Source organism: Schistocerca serialis, chromosome 1 (assembly GCF_023864345.2).
Source record: "Schistocerca serialis cubense isolate TAMUIC-IGC-003099 chromosome 1, iqSchSeri2.2, whole genome shotgun sequence".
NCBI classification, from domain to species: Eukaryota; Metazoa; Arthropoda; class Insecta; order Orthoptera; family Acrididae; genus Schistocerca; species Schistocerca serialis.
The window spans coordinates 546,256,487-546,282,974 of NC_064638.1; the positions used below are offsets into that span (position 1 = coordinate 546,256,487).

A 26,488-nucleotide genomic window follows, 5' to 3' on the forward strand; every position below is an offset into this window, starting at 1 on the left:
TTTGTAGGTCAGGAGAGGTCAAAAAGATGGCATGGAAGTCCATTTACAGAAGGTGTTCGAAGTGATGACCATTGGTATCAATACAGTGCCGCAATATTCTTATCATGGCTTGAGTGATATTCCTTATCATTTTGGCAGTTATTGAAGCACATGCTCCAACAATTCTCTCTCGTATATTGTGCAAATAGTAAATATTTGCCGAATACAGAATATCCATCTAATGTGCAGTTGACATGTAAACACAATTTGACAATTTTGCAATACAACACTAATAGGAATGATGCATTCCTTTGCAGAACAAGTCGATATGCTTCTCATTTATGGAGAAGGCCAACAAAATTCAGTGAGAGCTAGAGACTTATACCCTGAAAGATATCCTTAACATACTCACCCTACACATAGTACATTTAAATACGTATATGATAAATTGAGAACAACTGGATCTTTAACGCATCAAAAAGATGTCTGGCAAAGGAAAGTTAGTAACAAGGAAATGGAATTTGGTACTCTTGCCACTATGGTTTGAGACCCTTTGTTAGTTCACGTAAGATTGCAAGGGGATCTGGCATGAGTCAGAGTAGTGTTGTTCATGTTCTCCATCACCATAAATATCATCCTTACCATATCAGTCTCCACCAACAATTAACTGGTATGGATTGTATGCGTTGCATTGAATTCTGCCGACGGCTCAGTTTCAGATTCACAGGGATGACACATTTGTTAATTTGATTTTATTTACTGATGAGGCTACATTCATGAGCCATGGAAATATTGATTTGCATAACATGCTTCATTGGGCAACTGAAAATCCATGTTGGCTGCGGCAAGTTGCACACCAAAAAACCGTGATCAGTGAATGTATGGTGTGGGATTCTGGACAAAATTATAGGCCCCTGTTTCATCAAAGGAAATCTTAATGCAAGAAACATTAACTCTGTTACAGGAAGAAATACCTTTACGAACAAGGAAAAGAATGTGATATGAAAAAGATGGGTGTCCTGCACATTTTTCTCTGATTGCTAGAAATGAGTTGCAGAGACAATTTCTGAATCGTTGGATTGGACATTCTTGTGGGGATTCGTAAAAAATATTGTTTATAGAGACATTCCAACTACACCTCAAGACATGCGAGAGAGAATTGTCAGAGCATGTGCTTTGATAAGTGCCGAGGTGATAAGGAATACCACTCAATCCATTACAAGAAGTTTGCAGCACTGCATTGATACCCTGTGCACCAGTGCGATAAACTCCCAAGACCAAGAATATTCCAGTGAAAAAGGGAATGATATCATTGAAGAAAATGCTGTCTTAGTTACAGCGAGTGTAAATGTGCAGTGCCTCAGAACAAAACTTGATACATTATCCCTGTTTGTTTATGAAGTGAGACCTGATGTATTATGTATATGTGAACACTGGCTAGCCCAACCACAAGCAGAATACTAGAGAAACATTGAATATTTAGAAATGGTGAATGCATGGTGTAATGAAACTACTATCCATGGTGGTGTGGCTGTGTATGTAAATAGCGAACTCAGTGCCAATAAAATTGACTTAAGTAAATTTTGTGTAGATATAGACCTAGAATTAGCTGCTTTGGGACTGTCAGGTGCCAGCTTAATTGTTGTTTCTGTCTACCATTCCCCAGATGGAAATTTTGAAAATTTCCTCAACCAGTTGGAAAACTGTCTGTGTCACCTAGTGCACTTAGGGACAAAAATTGTTTTATATGGAGACTTCAACATTAATATTGGATGAGGTAATGATAAAGAAAGAGCTTTCATGAACTTAGTAAGCAGCTATGGGCTATTCGTAGGAAACTCTCTACCAACAAGAGGAGCTATTTGTCTTGACACAATTCTGACAAACCTAAATAGTTGGGACTACAAAGTAAGTGTGGTGGACCCTCTACTAGCAGCTCACCATGCAGTAATCATGAAGTTATGGACAAATTCAGTAAGTACACAACAAATTCCCAGCTGGCATTCAAATTATGTATTCAGAAATAGAGTTATTACAAAGAAAAGCTTAGATGATTTCAAAACTACAGTGTCTTCTATAGATTGGCACCAAATAATTGATGAATTGCCACCAAATTCTGCATTCAATCACATTTTCCAGACCCTTAAAGTGAAATTTGATGAATATTTCCCATTAAAACCAAAGAGATATTCAAATGCTAAATCAAAATGTAGACAAAAAACTAACAAAGTAAAGAGGTGGTATACTCCTAGAACAGCCAAAATAAAATGTATTGTCCAAATACTAAATGACAAGGTCAAAGCTGGTAAAGATATAGATATTAAGGATATACTGTACTCTAGTTATTTACAGACCAAAAGGATCTACAGAAAGGAAGTAGAAAAAGCAAAGAAGGAAAGCAATGCCAGATTTATTGAAGCTCACAATCCTTGTAAAGCAACATGGGACCTGGTTAATGAGCACAGGAAAAAGCCCACCTCTTGCTCTAATTCTTGCAGTCCAGATGAGTTTAATGACTATTTTATAAAAATAGTGGAAAACACAGTAGACGAAATCCCTGACTTGGGAATAGATCCTGCAGCTGCTGTGAAATTTGAGAATAAATGCAGCATTGTAATGTGGAAGAGAGTGTATCCAAAAGAACTAATAAAAATGGTAAAAAGCTACAAATCTTCAGGGAGCCCTGATATTTATGGCATGTCCTGTACTATGTTAAAAACTATAATCAGTGAAATTGCACAGCCATTAACAGTGGTAATAAATAAAAAACTCCGTGCAGAGGAATTTTCAGACTTCCTGAAAGTTGCACACAAAGTGCCTGTTTACAAAAAGGCAGCCCATATGAAGTGTCAAGCTACAGGCCCATATCTATAATACCAGTAATAGCGAAGGTGATGGAATTGATAATGAAAGAACAACTATTAAGCTACTTTGAAGGAAATAGTCTCTTTTATGATGCGCAACATGGCTTTCGGAAGGGCAGGTCAACAACAACAGCTGTACTTGCCTTAGTTACAAACATAAGTGAGGCTTTTGAAGACTAGAGTTTATAGCACTAGTACTCTGTGACCTTAATAAGGCATTTGACTGCATCCCACATAAGGCCCTGCTCAGTAAGATAAAAACATACTGTCCTCCAAACTCTTGAATCCTACCTGAGAAACATACGACAGATTGTCTCCGTGCAAGGAGCTGATTCAGGTGAGCAGGAGCTACAGCATGGTGTGCCACAGGGATCGGTAATAGGGCCCCTGCTGTTCCTTATCTTCATAAATGACATAGGCTCCAATCGGCACACCTTGCAGTTTGCGGATGATACAACCTTGTTCTCAAAAGGAGAGAATGTTGAACAGGCAGTCCAACAAGCAGAAGTCTTGTTCAGTGAAGCTAAGGCCTGGTTTACCATGAACAAAATGAAAATTAATGAAGAAAAAACTCAGAGGATGATATGCAGCCTCAGCAGTACTGGAGCTTTGGGTAACCCAACAGATGTTAAACTTCTGGGCTTTCTCATCGATACCAAATTGACCTGGCAACAGCACACCAAACATGTATGTTCCAAACTTCACTTTACAGAAGTTCTTCTGTGAACCTTGCAGAACTAGCACTCCTGAAAGAAAGGATATTGCGGAGACATGGCTTAGCCACAGCCTGGGGGATGTTTCCAGAATGAGATTTTCATTCTGCAGCAGAGTGTGCGCTGATATGAAATTTCCTGGAAGATTAAAACTGTGTGCCGGACCGAGACTCGAACTCAGGACCTTTGCCTTTCGTGGGCAAGTGCTCTACTAAGGTTCGCAGGAGAGCTTCTGTAAAGTTTGGAAGGTAGGAGACAAGGTATTGGCAGAAGTAAAGCTGTGAGGACAGGGTGTGAGTCGTGCTTGGGTAGCTCAGATGGTAGAGCATTTGCCCGCGAAAAGCATAGGTCCTGAGTTTGAGTCTCGGTCCGGCACGCAGTTTTAATCTGACAGGAAGTTTCAAGTTTTGGAAAGGACCATATGCAGTCTTAGAAGTGTTGTTGCCAGTTACTCTTAAGCTCCAACTACCCTTTCGTTCAATTGTCATTCATGTCAATCATGTAAAGCCATTTCTAGGTAGATTTCCTGTAGTATCACAAGATGACGAGGCCGACTGAGAGGCAGACCTGCTGTTCTCAAACGCAGGAAGCGAGAATCGCGAGGTCGTAGTCCAGACTTAGAGGCTGAGGCATCGCCACGTTTTGAGCGATCCTGTTCCAGACACCCCTGAATTCTGCGTAAACGTGTGTAGTGTGTGAGAGTGCAATGTGTATGTTTATTTCAGCAATGTGCTTATGTGAATGTGTTGTGAAAATTTAGTATTGAAGCTATTGCACGAGTGCACAAGTGAAACTAAACCTTTTATTCCACAGGTTACCACAAGAAATTCATTTATTTTATGTTCATTGTTAACTCTAGTATTTAGAACAAATTAACCATGTTCATTTTTATTCTAATGCTTGCTATGATAGCGATTCTACTAATGCTGTAGTAATAGTACCACAGAGTACAGGTGTTTTTCTTGAACCATGATCAGACATGGTAGTTCCAACAAGTAATACAAAACTTGCCCTCAAGTACAATTTGAGTGAAATCCAGCAACAGTTCAATTCTGTAAAGACGCAATTGACCTAATTTGTTCTGTTAAGGGTAATGGCACAATTTTGGAAATGGGTACATCTTGGTATAATAACTGGATCATAGCCAAAATGCAGGTAGAGTCTACATTTGCTAAAGAGATTTACTGTTTTTTAAAGCTTTTGCCACACAAAACTTTAAATTAGTCATAAACATGCCTGGTTTGATTTTGGAGGGAATATCCTTCGTATTGTATTTGGTACTTTAACTAGTTGAGAACTACTGGAAGTTAAAGGCAAAATATTAGCTCTTGAACAACGGTTCAGTACAGATTCAACTAACCTCTCTAATGAAATTATCGTATTAAAGAATATGCAAAAGACCCTTACTAACCACACAGTTTTCGTTGAACAGATTGTAAGGCAATTTATCTGACATTTCCACATAATTCGTAATGAAACAAACGCAAATATCCAAGAACTATTCCAAGGATTAAATGCTGTGAGTGCACTCTTAGATTTAAACACTCTTTTGTTAAGGATTACTGATAGTTTATCAAATGCTAGAATTGATGCCCTTAACTTAAGAACAGCCTTAGAAAGTAGTTCAAATGATTGTTTGAGCAGTGTACTACTACATCCAGAACAATTTTTACAGATCCTACTATCAGCTGAACAAAAGCTAGATGCTACATATACTATGATTTATCTTGTTAACTCTTACAATTTATATGCTTACTATAAGTTAACCACCACACACTCCTTAATGACTCAAGATGAATTAACTGTTATTGTTTCTATTCCCGTTGCTAGATCAAAGCATAATTTTGAAATGTATAAGATTTATACTTACCCTGTGAAATGGAGACAGGCAGGTATTCATGTAAAGCATATGCTGAATTATGATCTACTGATCAGCAAGGATTGAAGATATTTTGTGTTCCTAAATGAAAATGATTTGCATATGTGTAAATGTAGTCATAAGTTAATTTGCCCTGAATCAGCAGTATTCGTAGACAGTAGAGTGTACAGCTGTAAGGAAGAATTGTTGAATCATCCCCCAAGAGATGATTTCCCTAAAATTTTAACGCATCTCTTATCATACATTCCATAAACTATGTTCTGAAGGTATAATTTTCTCATTTACCTCCACCGTTGATGTCACATTTACATGTAAAAACTATGATACACCTAAGCTACCCTTTACACTAAAATTGAACAATAGTGGATTAATCTTGAATGCCACACATTGTGATTTATCATGTGAACTATTTGATATGCCTAGTGTATTGCCAACTACATTTCATGCAACTGGACATTTGCCATTAACTAGAATGTTATCTGTTTATTACAGTGATTCATATGTATTAACATATGGAAAGCATTCCTTATCAAGTTTATCTGAAGACAATAATTTAATTAAGGACATGCATGAAAATGTAATCTCTTCAAATAATGAGTTAAATTTCATTGAAGCAGCAAATAGAATTAAGTCCTTCAATTCATCCAGTAATGTTAATGCATGCTTGATTGTCAGTATTGTGTTTTTATTGCATTTATTAATTTGTCTTTTGTAAACAGCATTTGTCATGTATGAAATTGTCATCTTGAAGGCACACTTCTCTGTACCGAACGTTACTGTGTCTGCAAACGAAATACATGTTGCAATGCCTTCTGATGCCACAAATGGTGAAATAGATTCATAAAGCCCAGGAGGTCATTTTGAGCCACCTATGATTGCTCTTTTTCTCTAGGGAGTGCGATGTAAGGGTCTATGGGTTGCACACAGCCATATAGTATGGACATGTGTTCGCCAGCTGGCCTGTCTGGAATGCTTACAATTTGCTTGGTCAGTAGACTAGTGTCTGGCTGCACTGTGACGAGAGTACGCCACTGGCCACCGTCCGCAGTGCACAGTATTAACTAGCACGGCCTCTGGCGTGAATATGTATCTTTTCTTGGCTCACAATGGAGCCTTTTGGTATGACCATGATTAGCCGGTGTTAGGATGTCAGACACAGTGATGATGGGTGTGCATAGCATACGTGTTTTATAATCCTCCTTTGTTAATAAAACTGTTTAAACTTGCTTCTCATGTTCGAGTATTGCCGTACCTCAAGGACCCCGCTTACAAATTCTGACAAAATATTCATGTAATCATCATGTAATCATCATGCGGGGGAACAACAAACACTACCCCCTTATATGAATAAATTTTGTGAAACATGATAATTTCCCATTCATTCGTCAGTGGACCAGGCAGAAGAAAAGAAGTTAAGTAACATTCTACATGAATCGTTACATTTAGTGGAGTTGAGCTGCAATCGATGTTTGAAATGTGGAAATATGTTTAACAAATGACTGTTTCAGGTGAATGTAAGATGAATGCCAAGCATAAACTGTCTCGAAAAATTTTCTGCTATGGACACAGAACGAACGGATGTTGCCACATGGAAAGAGTTGGTGTAGATAAAAAGGACTAAATTCTCGGACAGCACCGTCAACCATCAGATGAGTAACAGTTTATCTTTTTAATTAAATAGTTTAGTGACAATGACAAACATTTATGTGGGAAGTTTTTATATTTTGTAATTTACCATGGCCGATAATGACAAAGTAAAAATGAGTGAGGAACCAGTGGAAAACACTTTGGACCTAGGAGCAACTATCAATGAACTGTCACCCAGTAGTAATCAAAGCATAGATCGAAGCTTTGGTGGAGAGGGTTTCAGTGAAAATGTCGCCACAAGTACTTCAATTGCACAGGTAAGAGTAGGCGGTGATGATTTGTTAATGTTATTAATGCAGCGTATGGAAGAAGTAAAGGAACAGATGAGGTAAGAAGCGAAGGAACAGATGGGACAGATTAGGCAAGAAGCAAAGGAACAGATGGGACAGATTAGGAAAGAAGTGAAGGAACAGATGGGACAGATTAGGCAGGATACTAGTAAGATAAGGGAAATCTAGGATGGTTTGACAGCACTAAGAATTACTGTTTATACAGGACAGGGTGGACTCAATACTTGTGTAGGAGCAGTAGAGGTAAGGTTAGAGATATTAGAAACTAATTTCACACAAGAGTTGTCCAAAAACGAGGAGAGATTCGAAAAACTAGATAAACATGTAGAAGTAGAAAATTCTAAACTTAAAGTAGAGGTTGTTCAGACTAGGAGAATCATAGAAGAAAAAGTAGAAACTTACAAAAGGAACTCTGAGTTAAAATTTACAGACATTACCAATCAAATAAGTAATGTAGAACTGAAGTGTTATGAAAAATAGATTTGTGTAAAAATAATATTGTGGATTTAAGTAGGAAAGTTGTAGAACTATGAGAGGGTGTAGCTCAAAGAACTAACTTTTATTAGCAATATTAATTGTTTATGGGGTGGCATATCTTTAAAATGCTTTCCAGAAGATGGTAATTGCATCCTGCTGATTTTTTACAGCATTGTCAAGATAATTTTAGTAATGACATGACAGGCAATGTTAAAATTAAATTTGTTAAGAGATTTTTGGATGGAGAAGTAATCTCATGGGTCAATCAGAATATTAATTGTACCATGTCATATGACAAATTTGAAAGCAAGTTCTTAAATAAGTTTTGGTCAGAATCTGAGCAAGCTGGGATTAAGAGTGAGTTTTTGAATGGTCGAATGTACAGGGAAGGTGAAGTGTTTTTGTGAAAACCAATTGAGGAAATTAGTACACTTAGACAAACCTTTTGATGAGCTAATACAAATAGAGAGAAAAAAGGAGATTACCGAAAAGAGTACAGTGGGAGTTGATTTATGAACCAGACGACTCCGTACATCAGCTCTTGAGTTATGTAGATAAGTTGGATAGAGCCTTTGAGAGAAATGAGAGGTTAAGTAATGGCAGATTTGGCATTCAACCACCTGGGGGGTGGAATCAGAGCAGGAATCAAGGTAGGAGTGACAATGAAAATCAGAATAATAATAGTGGTTACAATAGAAGTGATAATAGATGGATCAACCATAGAAATGGGAATGGAAACAGAGGATATGACAATGAGGAGAGACCTTGGGAGAATAATAACAGACAATTGGATGATCACCAATCAAGACCAGGCAATTTAAACCAACAGATGCCTCATTGAGAGCCTCTCAGTTTGGGGTGAGAGATAAGTACTGAAATCAGGCTAAACATTACCGGCCTAGAAAAATTGAAAATAATTACAGAAGACAGAGTAATTAAAGATATTAGAGTGGAAATGACAGAACTAATGTAAGAAGAGCACATCATATTAGCAAATTACAGTTTGACAGTAAATTCTGGAAAAGTGTGAATGAAAGTGTGGAAGATAGAAGTATTAGCATCTGTAAGAATGTCGAAGAAGTTCTATTAGAAACTATTTCAAGTCTATATAATCAGTGTGGTGAAGTTTGTGAAGAAAATGTTGGTTCTGATGGTAATCTCGATGAGTTTGGATGAAGTAAATTAATGGAGGAAGAATCTATCACTGTTAAGCACTTAAGTGATGATAATTGTACTGGTGTACTTGTCAACAATTCTGATGATCATTGTAAAGATGTTGTAGAAGTATGTAGTATTGGAGATGATAGTGTGTGTGGTAATGTTGATAGTGAAAGTGTGAGTAGTAATGATGAATGGGAGGAAGAATTAGATGGCATGGTGTGAAGAATATGAGAACCAGATTGTATCAATGGAAATTGGGAAGGTATCATCAGATATGGAACATGTGAATAGACATTACGATTTAGATGTGATGCTAGAAACTTTATGGGATACTTACAAGGGTTATAGTGACAGCAACAGAGTAAAAAGGGTCATCTAGATTATTTGTGAAGAATCGCATTCCATCTGGGAAGGTAGAACCAATCAGCAGGCTTACAGTGAGATCAGTTCCGGGGAAAGTAGACAGTGTGTAAAAGAGGAATATAACATCAAGCAATCATCTGATGTAGCTCTAAGTAAAATTCAGATAAGTAAGAGAAATTGCACAGGAAAAAATGGTATAAACAACTTGGACTTTAGAGAGATTGAGATTGATTTGTTGCATGAAGATGAGGAAAGCAAGAAGGAAAAAGTTTTAGGTTGCCCGTATATACATATAGAAGTTGCAATTTATGGAGTTTGCCTGTTAGACTCAGGTAGTCCTGTTTTGTGCCATTTATGAAAAATTTAGAGACCAGATAAGACATAGTGTTGACTTTGAAGAATATCCTGTTATTGGAATCAAAATTAAGGGAACAACTGGTAGGCATGAGAAAGTTGTAAACAGGCAAGCCTTAATATCTTTCACCATTAATGATGTACAGTATAACCAAGGATGTTTTGTAGTACCTGAACTCAATGAAAAAATTTGTTCGGAATGAATTGGATACAAGGAGTAAATGCAGATTTTGACTGGAATAACAAAAGGTTAAGGCTTACCAACCCAAAGACAGATGTAACACATGTGACTGAACTAAGCATCCAAAATTGCATGGAGAACAATTTTCAAATCACTCGATTTGTGCAAATGAAAAGATTGATGTTAATGCGTAAGACAATGAAGAAGAATGTAGTGAAGATAAGTATGCTGAATTAGTGGCCACCAAACTAAAAGAAGCTGTAAGTCTAGACAAACAACAGACAGATCAATTACATAGTTTGTTGTGGGAATACAAAGATGTGTTTAATGAGAAACCTGGTAAAGTGAAAAACTATGAATGTAGACTTAAACTAAAACCTCATGGACCATTTTTCATCAAACCATATGGAGTACCCATCTCAAAAAGAAAAGCTTTGGAGGAAGAACAACAAAAGATGGAAGAGTGGGAAGTAATTGAAAGGTGCAATAGTGCATACAGTAACCCGTTGGTGGTAGTTTCCAAAAGTGATGGTGGAGTAAGACTAGTGCTCGATTCAAGACATTTAAACAAATGCCTTGAGAGGGAAACTGATCACCCTGAGAACATAGATGAGTTATTACATAAGTCTGAACATATAAAATACGTGTCTATTTTAGACGTAACAGCTCATTTCCATCAGGTACCGTTGGAGATTTGGTCTAGAAAATATACTGCATTTTTGTATGGAGGAAGATGTTATTGCTATTGTGTTGTACCATTTGGCCTTAATGTATCAGTTGCAGAGTTTATCCGAGCATTGGATTTTGTTGTAGGAAAAGAACTGTGAAGCAAACTAATCCTTTATGTTGATGACATACTTGTAAAAGGAAAGAGTTGGGAAGAACACAGACATTTGTTGGGTGAAGTGTGTGTTACAGATTGAGACAGGGAGGGATGTCATTAAAACTAGGGAAGAATAAATTAGGAGTTAGAGAGCTCAAATTTTTAGGCCATACCATCTGAGAAGAAGGAATCTTGCCTGATGAAGAAAAACTTGAGGCCATTGCAAAATTTCCTGCACCCAAGACTAAGAAACAACTTAAATGATCCTAAGGAATTTGTGGCTGCTACTGGAAGTTTGTCAGCAATCAATCTTTAAATGCACCATGTTTGAACAACTTGTTGTAGAAGAACACCATTTGGGTATGGGACAAGGATTGTCAGAAAGCACTCGATAACATCAAGAAACAGATGTGCAATAGTAAAATGTTATACAGACCTTATCCTACAGAGCCATTTTGCATTATGACTGACAGCAGTGACTATGGACTGGGAGCTCATTTATGCCAAGAAAATATTGTAGATGGTGTGGTGGAGCATAGATCAATAGCTTTTGCAAGTAGAACTTTGCAAAAACATGAGAAGTTATATACTGTCACTGAAAAAGAATTATTAGTGGAAAGGAAAGAGAAGAAATAGTCAAGAAAGTAATGGAACAACAGGGGAAACTGAGTAAAAACAAACATGATAAGAAGTTGAAACCTACAAATTTTAAAATCGATGATCTGGTCCTGGTGAAAACATATGAAAAATCCAAGGCTGTAAGTAATGAATTAAAGAAATTTTTTGACATCTTTAGTGGTCCATTCAAAATTCAGACTATGCCACACCCAAATGCATACAGGTTAGTGTATCCAAAGTCTGGAAGGTTCTTTGGTCTGTGTAACATAACTGAACTGAAACCCTATAAGCAAGTGTCAAACACTAAGAAAAAATAACTCATCTTTGTGTCAAGTGCGTGGTGAGCACTAGGTCTCTGAGCTATGTAGCATTCTATTTTCTTCTTTTCGGTTTCAGATGCTACATATTTTACTCATCTATAAACCTGTAATGAAGTTATCTCTTACTGAAAATACTATCCAATTCTCTGTATTATAAGTTTTCTGTATGTAATATGACTCTTGAGTAATGTTATTTGAGGAATAATTTGAAAATATAACTGTGTGCTAAATTTGACTTTCCTACAATGCTGATTGACCAGTTATTGTAGTTATACTCCGTAGAGCATGTATTTGATTTGCGGGTGCTGCTTTGAGAATTACAGGCATGCTCATGATTTTACGAATTTGCTAATGAGATGAACAAATGGACAATGGTAAAGATGTACATGTGTTACTAAATGGACAAGTTGCAGTGTGCCAAAATACATTTTGTGAAAAGTTTGTTACTACAAGATGGTGTGATGATGAGCAGTCTGTGAGTTTGTTTCATATGATAAAGAGTTAAATGAGATCTGGGGAGTCAAATATACTGTACAGTGGAATATTATGAAATATTAATCAAAAAGAAAGGATACTTATATAGTTCATTTTTGGTTCATTGACTTTAATCTGTATATATCTAAATCTTTACACTTTAGAGATGCTTAATTTTGTGTGACTTTGTTTGTAAATATGTTAATAGTATAGGGTAATATGTGAATGCTTTCCTCATGTGACCTTAATTGTAGCCTACATGAGTACCTTGAGTAATGAGTTCATCTCTGTTCCTACCTAGAGAACTGTATCCAAGATCCTTACCTGACCTGGAAGCAAAAATTAAAAATCTGTGAAACTAATAGTGGACTGTGCTATTGTAGTGTAGAGACTGCCATAAAAAGAGGGGTTGCAGACACAAGATGGACAGCTCAAAAGGACAGATGATTGTGAGCTGCCAATTCCTTAAGATGTGCAATGTGAACCAGTGACAGGAGTGACAGCTAAGAAAAGAAAACTTTTTTGATTTTTGGATTGCTTGTATGTATTTAGCAGCCATTCATACAAGTAATACTTGTAAGAGTGACTGGGTGGAGGGTGTGTGTATAATGGTACAGCCTTCCCCAGGACTCATGAAATGTCTGATACCACCTTTTTATATATGCATCCGGATAGTTATCGTAATTCAGTGCTCCCTAAGGCCTTCTATGTGTGTATATATAATCATTCTGTCCTATTTGATAAAAAAAAAAAAAAAACCTTGATATTCATTGCAGGGGCATGTGGACTCTACCGGAAGGACGTGTTGTCATAATTATCGGTGGATTGTTGTCATTGATAAAATTATGTACATATACTAAATTAAGTAACTACTCAAGAAATTAAAGTAATAAGTCCTTAGAAATAAATAACTAGGGACTGCAGAGATGTTAGCATGAAAAATCAATGCTTCTAATTAACAAAATAGTAATCTAAAAATCCAGTAACCTTAGACCTCACTATCGTGAGAAACAGCTTAAAAGTTATTACCAAGCGATGTATTTTCATTTGTTATTTATGTTTATGTCTTCCTCTGTAATTAATATTCTTTGTAATTACATTTCTAATTAACTCTCCAATTGTTTGCATCTCACAGTTTTCCATTTTCCAGAATTTGAGGCCTTATTTATACATTCTATGTTTTTAATCTGATAAAGCAAGAGCTATGGACTACCATTACATGTTAGTAACCAAATCCAAACTGTAATTAATTATGTAACTAAAATAATATGAGAGACATTATTGTAATTAAAGTTCAGAATGATTTTCTTATGGAAAATTAAAGATATTACTATAAAAGATTGTCATTGAATATTGTATTTTATACCTTATTCAGCTGTAACATTAGTTTCTTCACATTTTGTAAATTTTAATTGTGACATCAAAATTGTACAAAATTTATAATACTTTATTTTGGAAGCTATTGTTAAAATTCTATATAAAGTGATACTTTTGGAAGTCAAAGAGATCAGTGAAGTCTGTCCATGTTTTGTTTTCATGACGAGTATGCAGTTCGGATGTCAATTAATGTGAATAAATTTTGCGAAGCATGAAAATTTCCCATTCATTCGTCAATTGACCAGGCAGAAGAAACTTATGTAACATTCTACATGAATCATTACAGGTTCTCGGTTAAGGGAATATCATCTCAAGATTGGAAAAAGGGATGATTAACAGAAGCCTTTGACTCCAGCTACCAGCCCACTCCCTATAAATGATATTTTGCTGTGCCCCTCAATCCCCCTTTTTAGCTCATATAATTAATTGATATTCCCTTAGGAACAGACATCTGGAAGAGCATACTTTCTAGGAACAGACATCTGGAAGAGCATACTTTCTAATTTGACATGCTCATTTTGGAAAGTTGGTTCAGCAATATTTTTTCAAGAAATACTTGTAATCTGTATTTGACATTCAATAAAATCTACGTAGTCAGCATTCTGCTAGAAATGATCTCTGCATAATTCTTGGCAGAAGCTAATATGCATTGGACAAGATTTATTATCATAAGATTTCTTAATCATAGTTGAGACACTAAATACAATTGTGCTATGGCACCTTAGGATATCACTTGGAACACATTATTACTTCTACTGCTGTGCAGCTGTTTTTCTTTCTGTGGTTATTTTGAAATGCAGGGTGGCTATAATTAAAGTTTTATTACTTGAATCAGTGTTGAAGATGAAATATTTACCATGTGGGTCCTCAGCTTCATAGAAATTTGATTGTTCAGACTGTATGCAGCAGGATTTGCATTGTTAGTAGAGTTAGTTTCATGACATGCCATTACTGGTGTAACGGCATCAGGTTGAAACACTAGCATCAGTGTGTATTACGACTGCAAACAGTTAACATGGGTCTGCACAAGGTGAGCAGGGCCTTACTCGTATAGCTGATTTCCAAAATAACAGCAGTAGTGCTGCTGCTCTTCATGATATTTCAGTGTATTAAAGGAATATGGAGAGGTCCTCTTTCTACACCAGGGTGTTTTGGAAGTTTGAATTAGCTGGCACTTGCTCCTGGCAGAGGCTGACAGCCAATTGCATCTCAAATTGTTGAAGAAGCTACTGTTACAAAGATTGAGACTGCTGGACACAATGTGTGATCTTCAAGCCATGCACAAGCTGCATCGCGATAGCTCAACATTACATGGGCAACTGAGTATTACATGTTCCACCGTTGTTTTGGGCTGCAGTAGAGCAATCTCTAGGGCAGTTCCAGGCTGTCATAGAGTTAGATGGTAATCACACTGAACAACATTTGTAACATGGAACATAAACATTGGTACACAATTAACAAGTGTTACCCTCTCATTTGGAAATTAAAATGTGTTTCTTTCATTGGTTTATTCATTGTTTCTCTTCCCCATATCCTTATCAATGTTACCACAAAGATTCATTGTTCTGCAATCACTTGTTTGTCAAGGGTTCCCTGTCAAGTAATAAAAGTTTAACTATAAGCACCCAGTATTAACAAACGTTTACAGAGTCCCACTATAAATTTTCAAGACATTGATTGTCAATTGAGAAATGTTTTGCTGCACTTGTTGACAACTTGATTGAGATTCATATTACTGGTATCATGGACTAGAAATAACTGCATAATTCGTCATTACTGTATTTTATTGGAAGAAGGAAAGAGGAAAGAAAAGGGGAAAGGAAGATTAAAATTTAACATATATTGATGCCACAATTATTACAATGAAAGCACAAGCTTGAAATGAACAAGGAGAAAGAAGTTAGACATAACATATTTAAAGGAACCGCCCTGGCATGCATCTGAAGTTGTTTTAGGATACCATAGAAAAGTCAAAACATTAATGGCCAAACAGAAATGTTAAGTATGGTCCTCCTGAATATCAGTTGAGTGTGTTAACCATTGCAGTACCTTACTCAATGGTTTATATGGATTGACCTATAAGCTTGAAGAACTCAGCGGGTAAGTATTTTTACTGCATTGATTCTTGTGTTATGTAAGTGTTTCTTTATAAATTAGTGAAAGTGAAACTGCCCTATACAGCCAACCTATATCACCAGGTTTAATAAACTTTTATTTGGTTAAAACATGTTCTTATACTTTAAAATTGTAGCTGTTTTAGCTTCTACATTCATATGTATATTGTACACATTATTTTTATGGGAAATTACACAAATCAAAAAAAGTTCTACATTGCCCCACTTCCCAGAACTTCTGAAGATAGACGTTGACTGTGGATGTTATATCACAGACACAGTCCCTCTGACTCTTCAGAGATGTCACTAAACCCGCCCAAAGAGTAAACAACCATGCACGAGCAGTGCCTATTAGGTAGAGGGGCTCCGACGTTGATCAGTTCCAGTCATTCCACGAGCAAGGAGGTACATGGCTCATGTTGTCTGTAGTTCAACCATACCTAGATGGTCAATACCATGGTTTGATCATGTCCGCATTGTTACTTTGTGCCAGGAAGGTCTCTCAACAAGGGAAGTGTCCAAGCATCTCAGAGGGAACCAGAGCGATATTGTTCGGACACGGAGCAGATACAGAGCAACAGGAACTGTTGATAATATGCCTCGCTCAGGCCACCCAAGGGCTATTACTGCAGTGGGTGGCTGCTACCTACGGATTATGGCTCGGAGGGACCCTGACAGCAACGCCACCATGTTGAATAATGCTTTTCGTGCAGCCACAACACATTGTGTTACAACTCAAACTGTGCACAATAGGCTGTATGATGCACAAATTCACTCCCAACGTCCATGTGAGGTCCATCTTAGCAACCACAACACCATGCAGTGTGGTACAGATGGGCACAACAACATGCCAAATGGACTGTTCAGTATTGGAATCATGTTCTCTTCACTGATAAGTTGTCGTATATGCCTTCAACCAGACAATTGTTGGAGATGTGTTTGAAGGCAACACACTCAGGCTGAACACCTTAGACCTACTGTCCAGTGAGTGCAGCAAGGTGGAGGTTCCCTACTGTTTTGGGGTGGCATTATGTGGGGCCGCTGGTGGTCATGGATGGCACCATAATGGTTGTACGATATGTGAATGCCATCCTCCGACTGATAGTACAACCGTATAGGCAGCATATTGGCGAGGCATTCGTCTTCATGGATGACAATTTGCACCTCCCATCATGCACATCTTGTGAACGACTCCCTTCAGGATAACAGCGTCACTTGACTAGAGTGGCCAGCATGTTCTCCAGACATGAACCCTATCAAACATGCCTGGGATAGATTTAAAAGTGCTGTTTAAGGATGGCTTGACCCACCAACCACTCTGAGGGATCTACGCTGAATCGCCGTTGAGGAGTGGGACAATTGGACCAACAGTGCCTGAACGAACTTGTAGATAGTATGCCACGATGAATACAGGCATGCATCAGTGCAAGAGGATGTGCTACTGGGTATTAGAGTTACCACTGAGTACAGCGATCTGGACCACCACCTCTGAAGATTTTGCTGTATGGTGGTGCAACATGCAATGTGTGGTTTTCATGAGCAATAAAAAGGGCGGAAATGATGTTTATGTTGATCTCTGTTCCAATTTTCTGTACAAGTTCCAGAACACTCAGGACCAAGGCGATGCAAAACTTTTTTTGATGTGTGTATTTGTTTATGTACTGTTATTTAAGAGATATAATTCATATGTTTTGAGCTGTTTAGGGTAGAGAGGCTAATTATATGTGGATCAAATGTGCGTGATGCATTAATGCTCTGTTAATCTGATACACTATACAACAGAAGTGTAACTTTTGTATGATGTTTTACACTTGTCTAGGCAAATGCCAAGCTGGGTCTCTATCTCTGCCTTAGAAAACAACATGCAGACAGTTCAAAATGAATTGACAGAGAATTAAGTTATCACAATTCGTTATATCTCAATGTGGTAACTGACATTTGGATTGAAAGATAGCACATCCCACAGTAGAATTGAATAAAAACAGTTGCTTAAATGTGGAGGGGTGCTTACTTATTGTTAGAGGATGCTGCTGCTTATGGAGCAGAGATTGAAAAGAAAGAAAAAGGAAACTGACTTACAATGTATCAAGGTTTGGGCATGTTACTGTGGACTTTATATACACTGATCAGCCAGAACATTATGATTACCAACTTACTATTGATGTAAACCTGTACTGGTGATTGCAGCATCACCTGGCATGGAATGGCTGCTAGTCCAGCATGCACGTGGTGCATGTAGTATCAGTGAGCTAGCTGTCCGTGTGTAGAATGGGGAAGGCACAGGCTAAGTTTAACTGAGGACAGATTGTGATGGCCCAGAGGCTCAGCGTGAGCATTTCAGAAACTGCACAACTTGTCAGATATTAGAGGAATGCTGTGATGAGTGTCTTCAACAGGTGGCAAAACCAAGGTGAAACAACGTCCAGACATTGTGGGGCCAGTCAGCTACCTCTCATTACAGATGTCGCTCATTGTAGGCTGGGCAGTCTGGTAAAACAGGACAGGCAGCAAACTGTGGTGAAACTAACATTAGGCTAATGCTGGACACACAGTGAACCAAACACTTGTAATGCTGGGCCTCTGCAGCCAAAGATCTCCACATGTGCCAATGTTAACACCACAACATCAGCAACTATGACTGAAATGGTCACATGATCATCGGCACTGGCTGTTGGCACTGTGGTAGAGCATTGCATGATTTAAGGAATCCTGATACCTTTTCCGTCATGCCAATGGGAGGGTGAGAACCTGTTGTGTTCCAGATGAACAACTCCTTGACACCTGTACTGCAGGATGGAGACAAGCTGGCAGCAGCTCTAGTATGCTCTGAAGGATGGATATAGTAGTGCTCGTGCAAGGCACTGTGATGGCCAAGGAGTATCGTACACTGGTTGTAGACCACATACACCCCTTCATGGATGGAGCAGTTAAAATCCCCAGTGTTCTGAACAGATCTTTATAACGAGCTCGACTGGTATTTTTTGTTATTATTCTTATGGCTCTTTTCTGGAGTTTGAAAATTGTGTTCATATTTTGAAAATTGTGTTCATATTTCGTGCATTTGTTCACCAAAAAAGAACGCCATAGCTAAGAATTGAGTGTACATATGAATAATATGTAACTAAAAGACACTGCATGACACTGATGATAGGATTGTAAGGGCATAACATGCTGATGACATTCTGTTGGCAAATACCTTTGTGTGTTGACACCACTTCAACTGAGAATAAATATTCATTCCTAGAAATTTTGCATTTGTTACACAGTCTGTAGAGATGCCATCTACATTTAATTTAACATTGTAATTTTTCCTCTTCAAACTGAAATTAATTTTGATTTGAGGAACACAGTGGTGAATTCCAATTGGTGTGCGACCCTCCTCCTCCCCCCTCCTGCTCCCCCTCCCCCCCCCCCCTCCCAACTCACTAGATCTGAACCTGGTCAAATAAATCTGGGATGTGGTTGAAAATGGCATCAGTTTATTGCCCCCCTCTCCAGAATTTATGGCTAGATGTACTGGCCATTAGGTATGAGGTCATAATGTTCTGGCTGATCAATGTGTGTGTGTGTGTGTGTGTGTGTGTGTGTGTGTGTGTGTGTGTGTGTGTGTGAAGTCTATGTATCCAAAAGATATAACATTGTTCCACTACTCACGAGCAGTATGAACCAGTAATCCTTTAACATTTGATATTCATCACAGGCAACACACACTGCATTGACAACCTACCCACCAGATGAAAGTGCAGATCAGCTAGTCAGACGGTTGCAGCATCATGTATTGAGTGAAGGAATTCGAACTCGTGAAGTTTTCACAGACAAGGATCCTCATAAAACTGGTCGTGTGACACGAGAACAATTTCGATGTGCTCTGGATATGCTGGGAGTTGCAGGAACACAACGGCTATTTATGTCTGAGACTGAGATCCATTCACTAGCTGATGCTTATAAAGATCCAGATAATGAGTCATACATTTGCTGGGATAAATTTGTGAATGATATTGATAAAGGTTAGTAGAATGTTATGTGCATACACTTTTTGCTACTTGTTCTGATGTGCCTTTCAAAGTATTTGTGTAGCCTGTCATATCACACTTATGGTATGATTTTTTAAATTTTTTATGACTGTTATTACAGATGTCTTACTATTTATAGACTAATATATCTAAAAACAAAGATGATGTGACTTACCAAATGAAAGTGCTGGCAGGTCAATAGACACACAAACAAACACAAATATACACAAAAAATTCAAGCTTTCGCAACCAACGGTTGCTTCATCAGGAAAGAGGGAAGGAGAGGGAAAGACGAAAGGATGTGGGTTTTAAGGGAGAGGGTAAGGAGTCATTCCAATCCCGGGAGCGGAAAGACTTACCTTAGGGGGAAGAAAGGACAGGTATACACTCGCACACACACACATATCCATCCGCGCATACACAGACACAAGCAGGCATTTGTAAAGGCAAAGAGTTTGGGCAGAGATGTCAGTTGAGGCGGAAGTGCAGAGGCAAAGATGTTGTTGAAAGACAGGTGAGGTATGAGCGGCGGCAACTTGAAATTAGCGGAGGTTGAGGCCTGGCGGATAACGAGAAGAGAGGATATACTGAAGAGCAAGTTCCCATCTCTGGAGTTCTGACAGGTTGGTGTTAGTGGGAAGTATCCAGATAACCCGGAGGGTGTAACACTGTGCCAAGATGTGTCCGGGTTATCTGGATACTTCCCACTAACACCAACCTGTCAGAACTCCAGAGATGGGAACTTGCTCTTCAGTATATCCTCTCTTCTCGTTATCCGCCAGGCCTCAACCTCCGCTAATTTCAAGTTGCCGCCGCTCATACCTCACCTGTCTTTCAACAACATCTTTGCCTCTGCACTTCCGCCTCAACTGACATCTCTGCCCAAACTCTTTGCCTTTACAAATGCCTGCTTGTGTCTGTGTATGCGCGGATGGATATGTGTGTGTGTGCGAGTGTATACCTGTCCTTTCTTCCCCCTAAGGTAAGTCTTTCCGCTCCCGGGATTGGAATGACTCCTTACCCTCTCCCTTAAAACCCACATCCTTTCGTCTTTCCCTCTCCTTCCCTCTTTCCTGATGAAGCAACCGTTGGTTGCGAAAGCTTGAATTTTTTGTGTATATTTGTGTTTGTTTGTGTGTCTATTGACCTGCCAGCACTTTCGTTTGGTAAGTCACATCATCTTTGTTTTTAGATATATTTTTCCCACGTGGAATGTTTCCGTCTATTATATTCATATTTATGGACAAATTTTTTGATTTTTCATTCTTTGAGTACATTATGTACAATGAATGTAATTCTAATGTAATAGTTAAAACAATACAAAATTAAGTGAGCGTCTTAGCCCAATAGAGGTGAAACAGGCTTTACTACGCATGTGGAACAAAATCTGGCATGAAAGCTGCTTCTGGGATGCATAGTGGGAAAATGGGATACTGGAAGAGGACCACCACAAATAATAAATATTAGGCTGGGCTCTTTACTGTAGAGGAATTACTTCTTATGAAGACTAACAATGATTAAAATTCCATGGGGAACACTATTCTGTTGAGGGAATTTGTCTGTTTATGTGTCATGGACTCAGTACTGAAAGTAATAATACTTAATGATAAAGGACCACAGCAGTATGAAGAAACATACACAAAATTTCCATTTTGTAGTTAGTAGATGATGTTATGTCTCCTGGCCATATCCTTTCTGTAGCCTTATGCTTTGTTTTATACCTGTTATGCAGTAGCCTCTCTTTCTTTAAGAGTTTCTTTATGATGACTATATACTGTGGAGGGTCCTTTCCATTATGAACTGTTACACTGCATTCATATCTATCCAGTACATGGTCAACTGTTCTTTTAAACTTGAGCCACAGTTCCTCTACATTGTTCTGTACTGAACTTTAACTTTCAAGTTCCTCATTGAGATATGACATATAGCTTCTTTATCTACTTTACTGTGTGCAGCTCATGGTGTAATGGTTAACGTCACTGCTTCAATGTCATAGGGTCCCGGGTCGTGGGTTTGCTTCCCAGCTGGGTCAGAGATTTTCTTTGCTCAAGGACTGGGTATTTGCATTGTTTTAATCATTTCATCTCACCATCATCCTAAGATGTGCAAGTTGCCAAAGTGGCACCAAATAGAAAGACTTGCACCAGATGGCCCAACAATCCCAGACATGGTCTCCTGGCGAATGGAAATGTCCATAATACAATAATACCATATGATCATTTCATTTCATCTAGTTTAGTGAACATATAAATATTTCTACTTGGTTTAGTTGCCTTTGTAGTTCAGTAATCATTGTTACTGCAGCTGCCCCAAGGCCACTAATATCAGTTTTGATGTGGACATATTTGAAGAAGCCTGATTTATTAGTTGCCATTGCATCTAATATTCTTCTAACGTAAGTGGGGTTCTAAATCATCTGTTCTATGTCGTTTTCAGAGAAGACATTTAGTAATGTTTCACTTGATATCTGGACACGGCCACAGAACTGCATTTATCCCAATTGATTGTTCTGTGATTAAAATCTCCTCTGATAATTACAGTATGATTGCACAACTATTCCTTTCTGCACTCCCTTTTAGTTTTCTATATCTTTAATTCTGACATGTTTATGCCACTTCCCCCAACCCAACACCCAACCCCCAACTCCCCTGCACATCTACCATATACAAAGCTCTTAGCTTTCCCCTCTTATTAATACATGCATGATGTTTAATCAGTAATCTCTTGTCTTGCCTATTACCCTATTTTCCACTTTTAAGCACTCAGGTTTTCAAATCTCGTCTGTCCCAACGGTCAGTCTTCCTTCTCATCCCATCCGATAATTCTCTGCTGACCTGGGATTCTGGGCAATTTTTCTGAACTCTCCCCATGTCCTAGACCACACCAATTCTTTTCCTTCATCCCTCTACCTCTACACACTGCAAGCCACTGCACAGTAAACCATGGTGGGTATTTCATGCAAATATTAGTGATTTTCTGTCCTATTCAATTCACTTATGCCCTAAAGACTTAAACTCTCTAATCTTATTCTCATGATCCCTGTCTTATTCTCGTGATTCCTACATGACATACACAATCAGGGCAGCAGATTGGCTGGACGGACTTTCTCTAAATCAAGGTTTCATGAGAACTGCGGAGCCTTTCTGCCAAATATTCTGATTATGTTCCCTAGCATTTCTATTACACTTTCATATTGGCTATACTGATTTCTTATGATCCCATAGTGCATCTGTGAATATATTTTATATCTCTTGTCATTCTTTCTAGATTAGGACTCTAAATCCTGGAACTTGAAATTGAAAACCCCCAATATTCAAACACAAAATAAAAGAATACATCATTAGTCATTTTTTCTACAATTTATTGAAATATTTGCCTCAAGGATGTAAATTTTACCTAACTCTAATATTTTTTATTAGGCAGTTATTGTTTTTGCATGTGTATAAATAGCTGGTAGTGATCAGCATAAAGTTATATAATGAGTATTAGTTTGTTTTTCCAATGCATAAACAGCTTATAGTATGTTGTGAAATCAGAGAAGTACTGTAGTAGGAACTTCTGACACAGAATGTAACAGCATCACCAAATGTAACGGGCAGAGGTTTCCCAAGTGATCTATTATTTCCAGCTACAGTGCCCCCATTCCTCTCAGTCTGCATCACTGGGTCCTGCAATGCTGCGGACACCACTTCGCTGTTTGTGAAACAGCTTGGCACGGAATGGCTGCCTCAGCAACCCGTGCAACGCCCTGCTGTGTGTCGGCCTTGTATGGCCGCAGAGTTGTGTGGAAGTCAGGATGTGCTGGCAGCCGACTCAGTGGCCTTCACCCCTGCCACTTCAGCACCGCCTGCTGCAAGGCGACCCACGCCACGTGTCCTTGACGGTGTGATTTGGGTCATGGCGACAACAAGCGCCCATGATCTGGCAGCTGAATCTGTGGCCCTTGCCCTGGATGTCTTCGGTGCGTACTGGGAGTCAAGACAACTGCTCGCAATAGCAAGCCATGGAGTGGCCTGCTGCTGGCTGGCTACGGGCCCCACGTCAGCCTCAGAGGGTCGGACAAGCAGTCTGCCATGGACTGGAATGCTGGTGCTCCATCTGCTGCTGTGTGTAGCCGGTGGTGTGACATGCCCCGCTGTCCAGGAGAGCTGCCACACTTGAATGCTTTGTTAGTGAACCAGCAACTATTTAGATGCAGCTGTGTGCCTCTGTTTTGCTAAATGCGGTGCTCCACTTCACATACTCATAAGACTTAGGTTGACCAGTGGGCCCCTTCTGCCTGTGACTTGCGCCATGCAAACCACTTCGTGTACTTTTTCTGGTGGTTCTACACCCCTGGGGCCTCTATTTTAATTTGCAACTGCCGATGAGTGTAAATCACTGTAAACAGGCCTGTGCCTGGCTGTAACTTGTGCGCTCAGAAATATTGCACCAAAACTGACTTTTCCTATCCCAAACGGTAGTGCCGCTACATTCCCCCCTTCAGAAAGACACGGTCCCCGGGTCGACTTTTAACTAACTCTTAACTTGTTTGGGTCAGCACCTATGACATATTTCCTTCCTTTTAGAAAACTTAAATGTATTCTAGTGCCCTTTAAAACACATGACATGAAACAAAACGTAAAAATTCCTTAGTGGATGACCACTGCTCGATCAACCCCTTATCTGCTCATCTCACGCCCTCGGTATCCAATCCACTGGGACGTGGACTACCCTTGGTTCCCTCTTGCAATTGGCTCTCCACCTGATCAGAATGAAACCAACACACAACAAAGTTAAGGCTGCGAAGACACTTGGCACAGAGGTGCTCACAATGATCATTATTTGCTGTTGCCTTTCCCTATAATGAGTGACATGTTGCAAAGCTGTTCGGCTGATATGTGCCCCTCTTGCTCTAAAATGAACTGGTTTTTGTATCTCAACAGACCTGGCACCAGAGTTTGATTTAACAAGGTCAGATTCTGCCTTGGCAAAAACTCTAAAGTGGCTTTTGGACAGTACAGCTGTGGCTGCATAACATTCAATTGCGTGACTCCTGAAATTGACGCTGGCAGGTGGAAGGTTGATCCTATTATGTTACACGCTGTTCCATTGATTAAAATTCCTCTCCCCTCAAGCTCTGTATGTTTCACTTCTGCAAATACTCCCTGCTGAAAACAACTTGCTACTACTACCAAATTCTCGTAGGTCGAGTAAATCCAATGCATCCTGACCTGTTGCAAGCTCAATTTTGGATCCATGATGTCCCTTGGACAGTCTATTCCTTTCCTCCTGGCTAAAAACAACTGCACTGTGCACGTGTCCGGATTGGTGCTTACCATCCTGGCTGGACATACCGTTATGTTCCCTCTTCGAAAAGACTGATGCATACAAGAAAACAGAAAAAAAACCTACAAATACTCTACTACCTTCTGGATTGCAAAGTGTACGGTACTTCATGCTGTACTCTTATCTTCCTGATTTTCTCTGTGCTTAGCACCTCTCTTCACTCTCTCTTTCTTCCTCTTTTCTTCCTGTGACATGCCTGGAATCACACCCGGATAACCCTTAAATGGCTGCAACTACCCAATGTGTACTATCATTGTTCTAGTTGGCAGCTGGAGCTTAACATTAATAGGGGATGTGGTTTCAACTACTTGGTATGGCCCTTGATACCTCGTGATGAACTTCTTCCTTTTCTCTTTTGGTGTATAGGGGCTGGATAGCATTACCCATTGCCCTACTCTATACTGCAGTAAACTTCCTTTCCACTTCACTGCTTCTTCCTGCCTTTCCAAAGCCTTTGTATTTGCCTTTTGTACCCATTTACAAACATCCCAAATTGTTCTCTCGAACTGACATATAGATTCACCTGTCCTTCCTTTCTGAAGCTTCACTAAATCAAATGGTGATGGCATTTTTCACCCGTAAACTACCTCATATGGAGACAAACCGGTATTTGTATGGATTTTTTCATTGTATGTGCAGACAATATGTTTCAAATACTTGTCCCACTGATGGTGATGAGAATAATCCACATAAAAACTCAGCATCTTCCCGATTGTTCTTTGTACCCATTCTGTCCTTCTGTTGGCCTGTGGATGCAACACGCTCATCCTCACCTTCTTTACAGTCAACAATTTACACAGTTCCTTCATTAAATCCGACATGAAGTTGGTCCCTTGGTCAGTAATTATTGTCTCTGGTACACCAAATATCAAAATCTAGTTGTTTACTAATGCTTGCGCAACCATTGCTGCCTGTTGATTTAGAATAGGCACCATCTCCACATACCTCAAAAAATGGTCTATTATTGTCAGAACGAATCTGCTCCCTGTCGGTGTTCGCCTGAAAGGTCCTAATACATCACTCCCCAACATAGAAAATGGACATGTCGCTTCCAGCTATCGTTGTAGTTGTATCTGTTTCCGACTCAACTCTTCTCTCTGCGCATATGGTATACAGTTCTTGACATACTGATCCACATCTACTTTCCTACCTCTCCACCAATACCTCTTCCCTACTCTTCTATTCATCGCTCTACACCCTCCATGACCAGATAAGACATGATCATGTGCTTCCTTTAAAACTTCATCCTTCAGCTTCGCTGGCACTACTACCCTTGGCCCTAACTTCATTTCTCTCACAGAAGACTGTCGTACATATTAAATTGTGGCTGTGTCTGATACAATTTATAATTATTGTCAGTGTTCTGCAATTCTTGCCATACTGCTAGGTCACAACCTATAACTTCTACTTTTGCCACCTTTCTACTCAGTGCATCCACATTACTGTGCGTCATCCCAGGCTTGTGCACCACCTTGTGGTCGAATTCACTAAGCCTCATACCTATCTAGTGAGT

At 39.0% G+C, this 26,488-nt stretch overlaps 1 protein-coding gene across 1 annotated transcript in view; it reads left to right on the plus strand.

Annotated features, from left to right (window-relative positions):
- LOC126412701 (uncharacterized) overlaps window positions 1-26,488 on the plus strand; it is a 236,234-nt gene that overhangs the window by 11,709 nt on the left and 198,037 nt on the right. Inside the window, exon 5 of the mRNA XM_050082458.1 lies at window positions 19,335-19,641. Within this exon, the coding sequence (XP_049938415.1) occupies window positions 19,335-19,641 (307 nt within the window). The remainder of the gene's footprint in view (window positions 1-19,334; window positions 19,642-26,488) is intronic.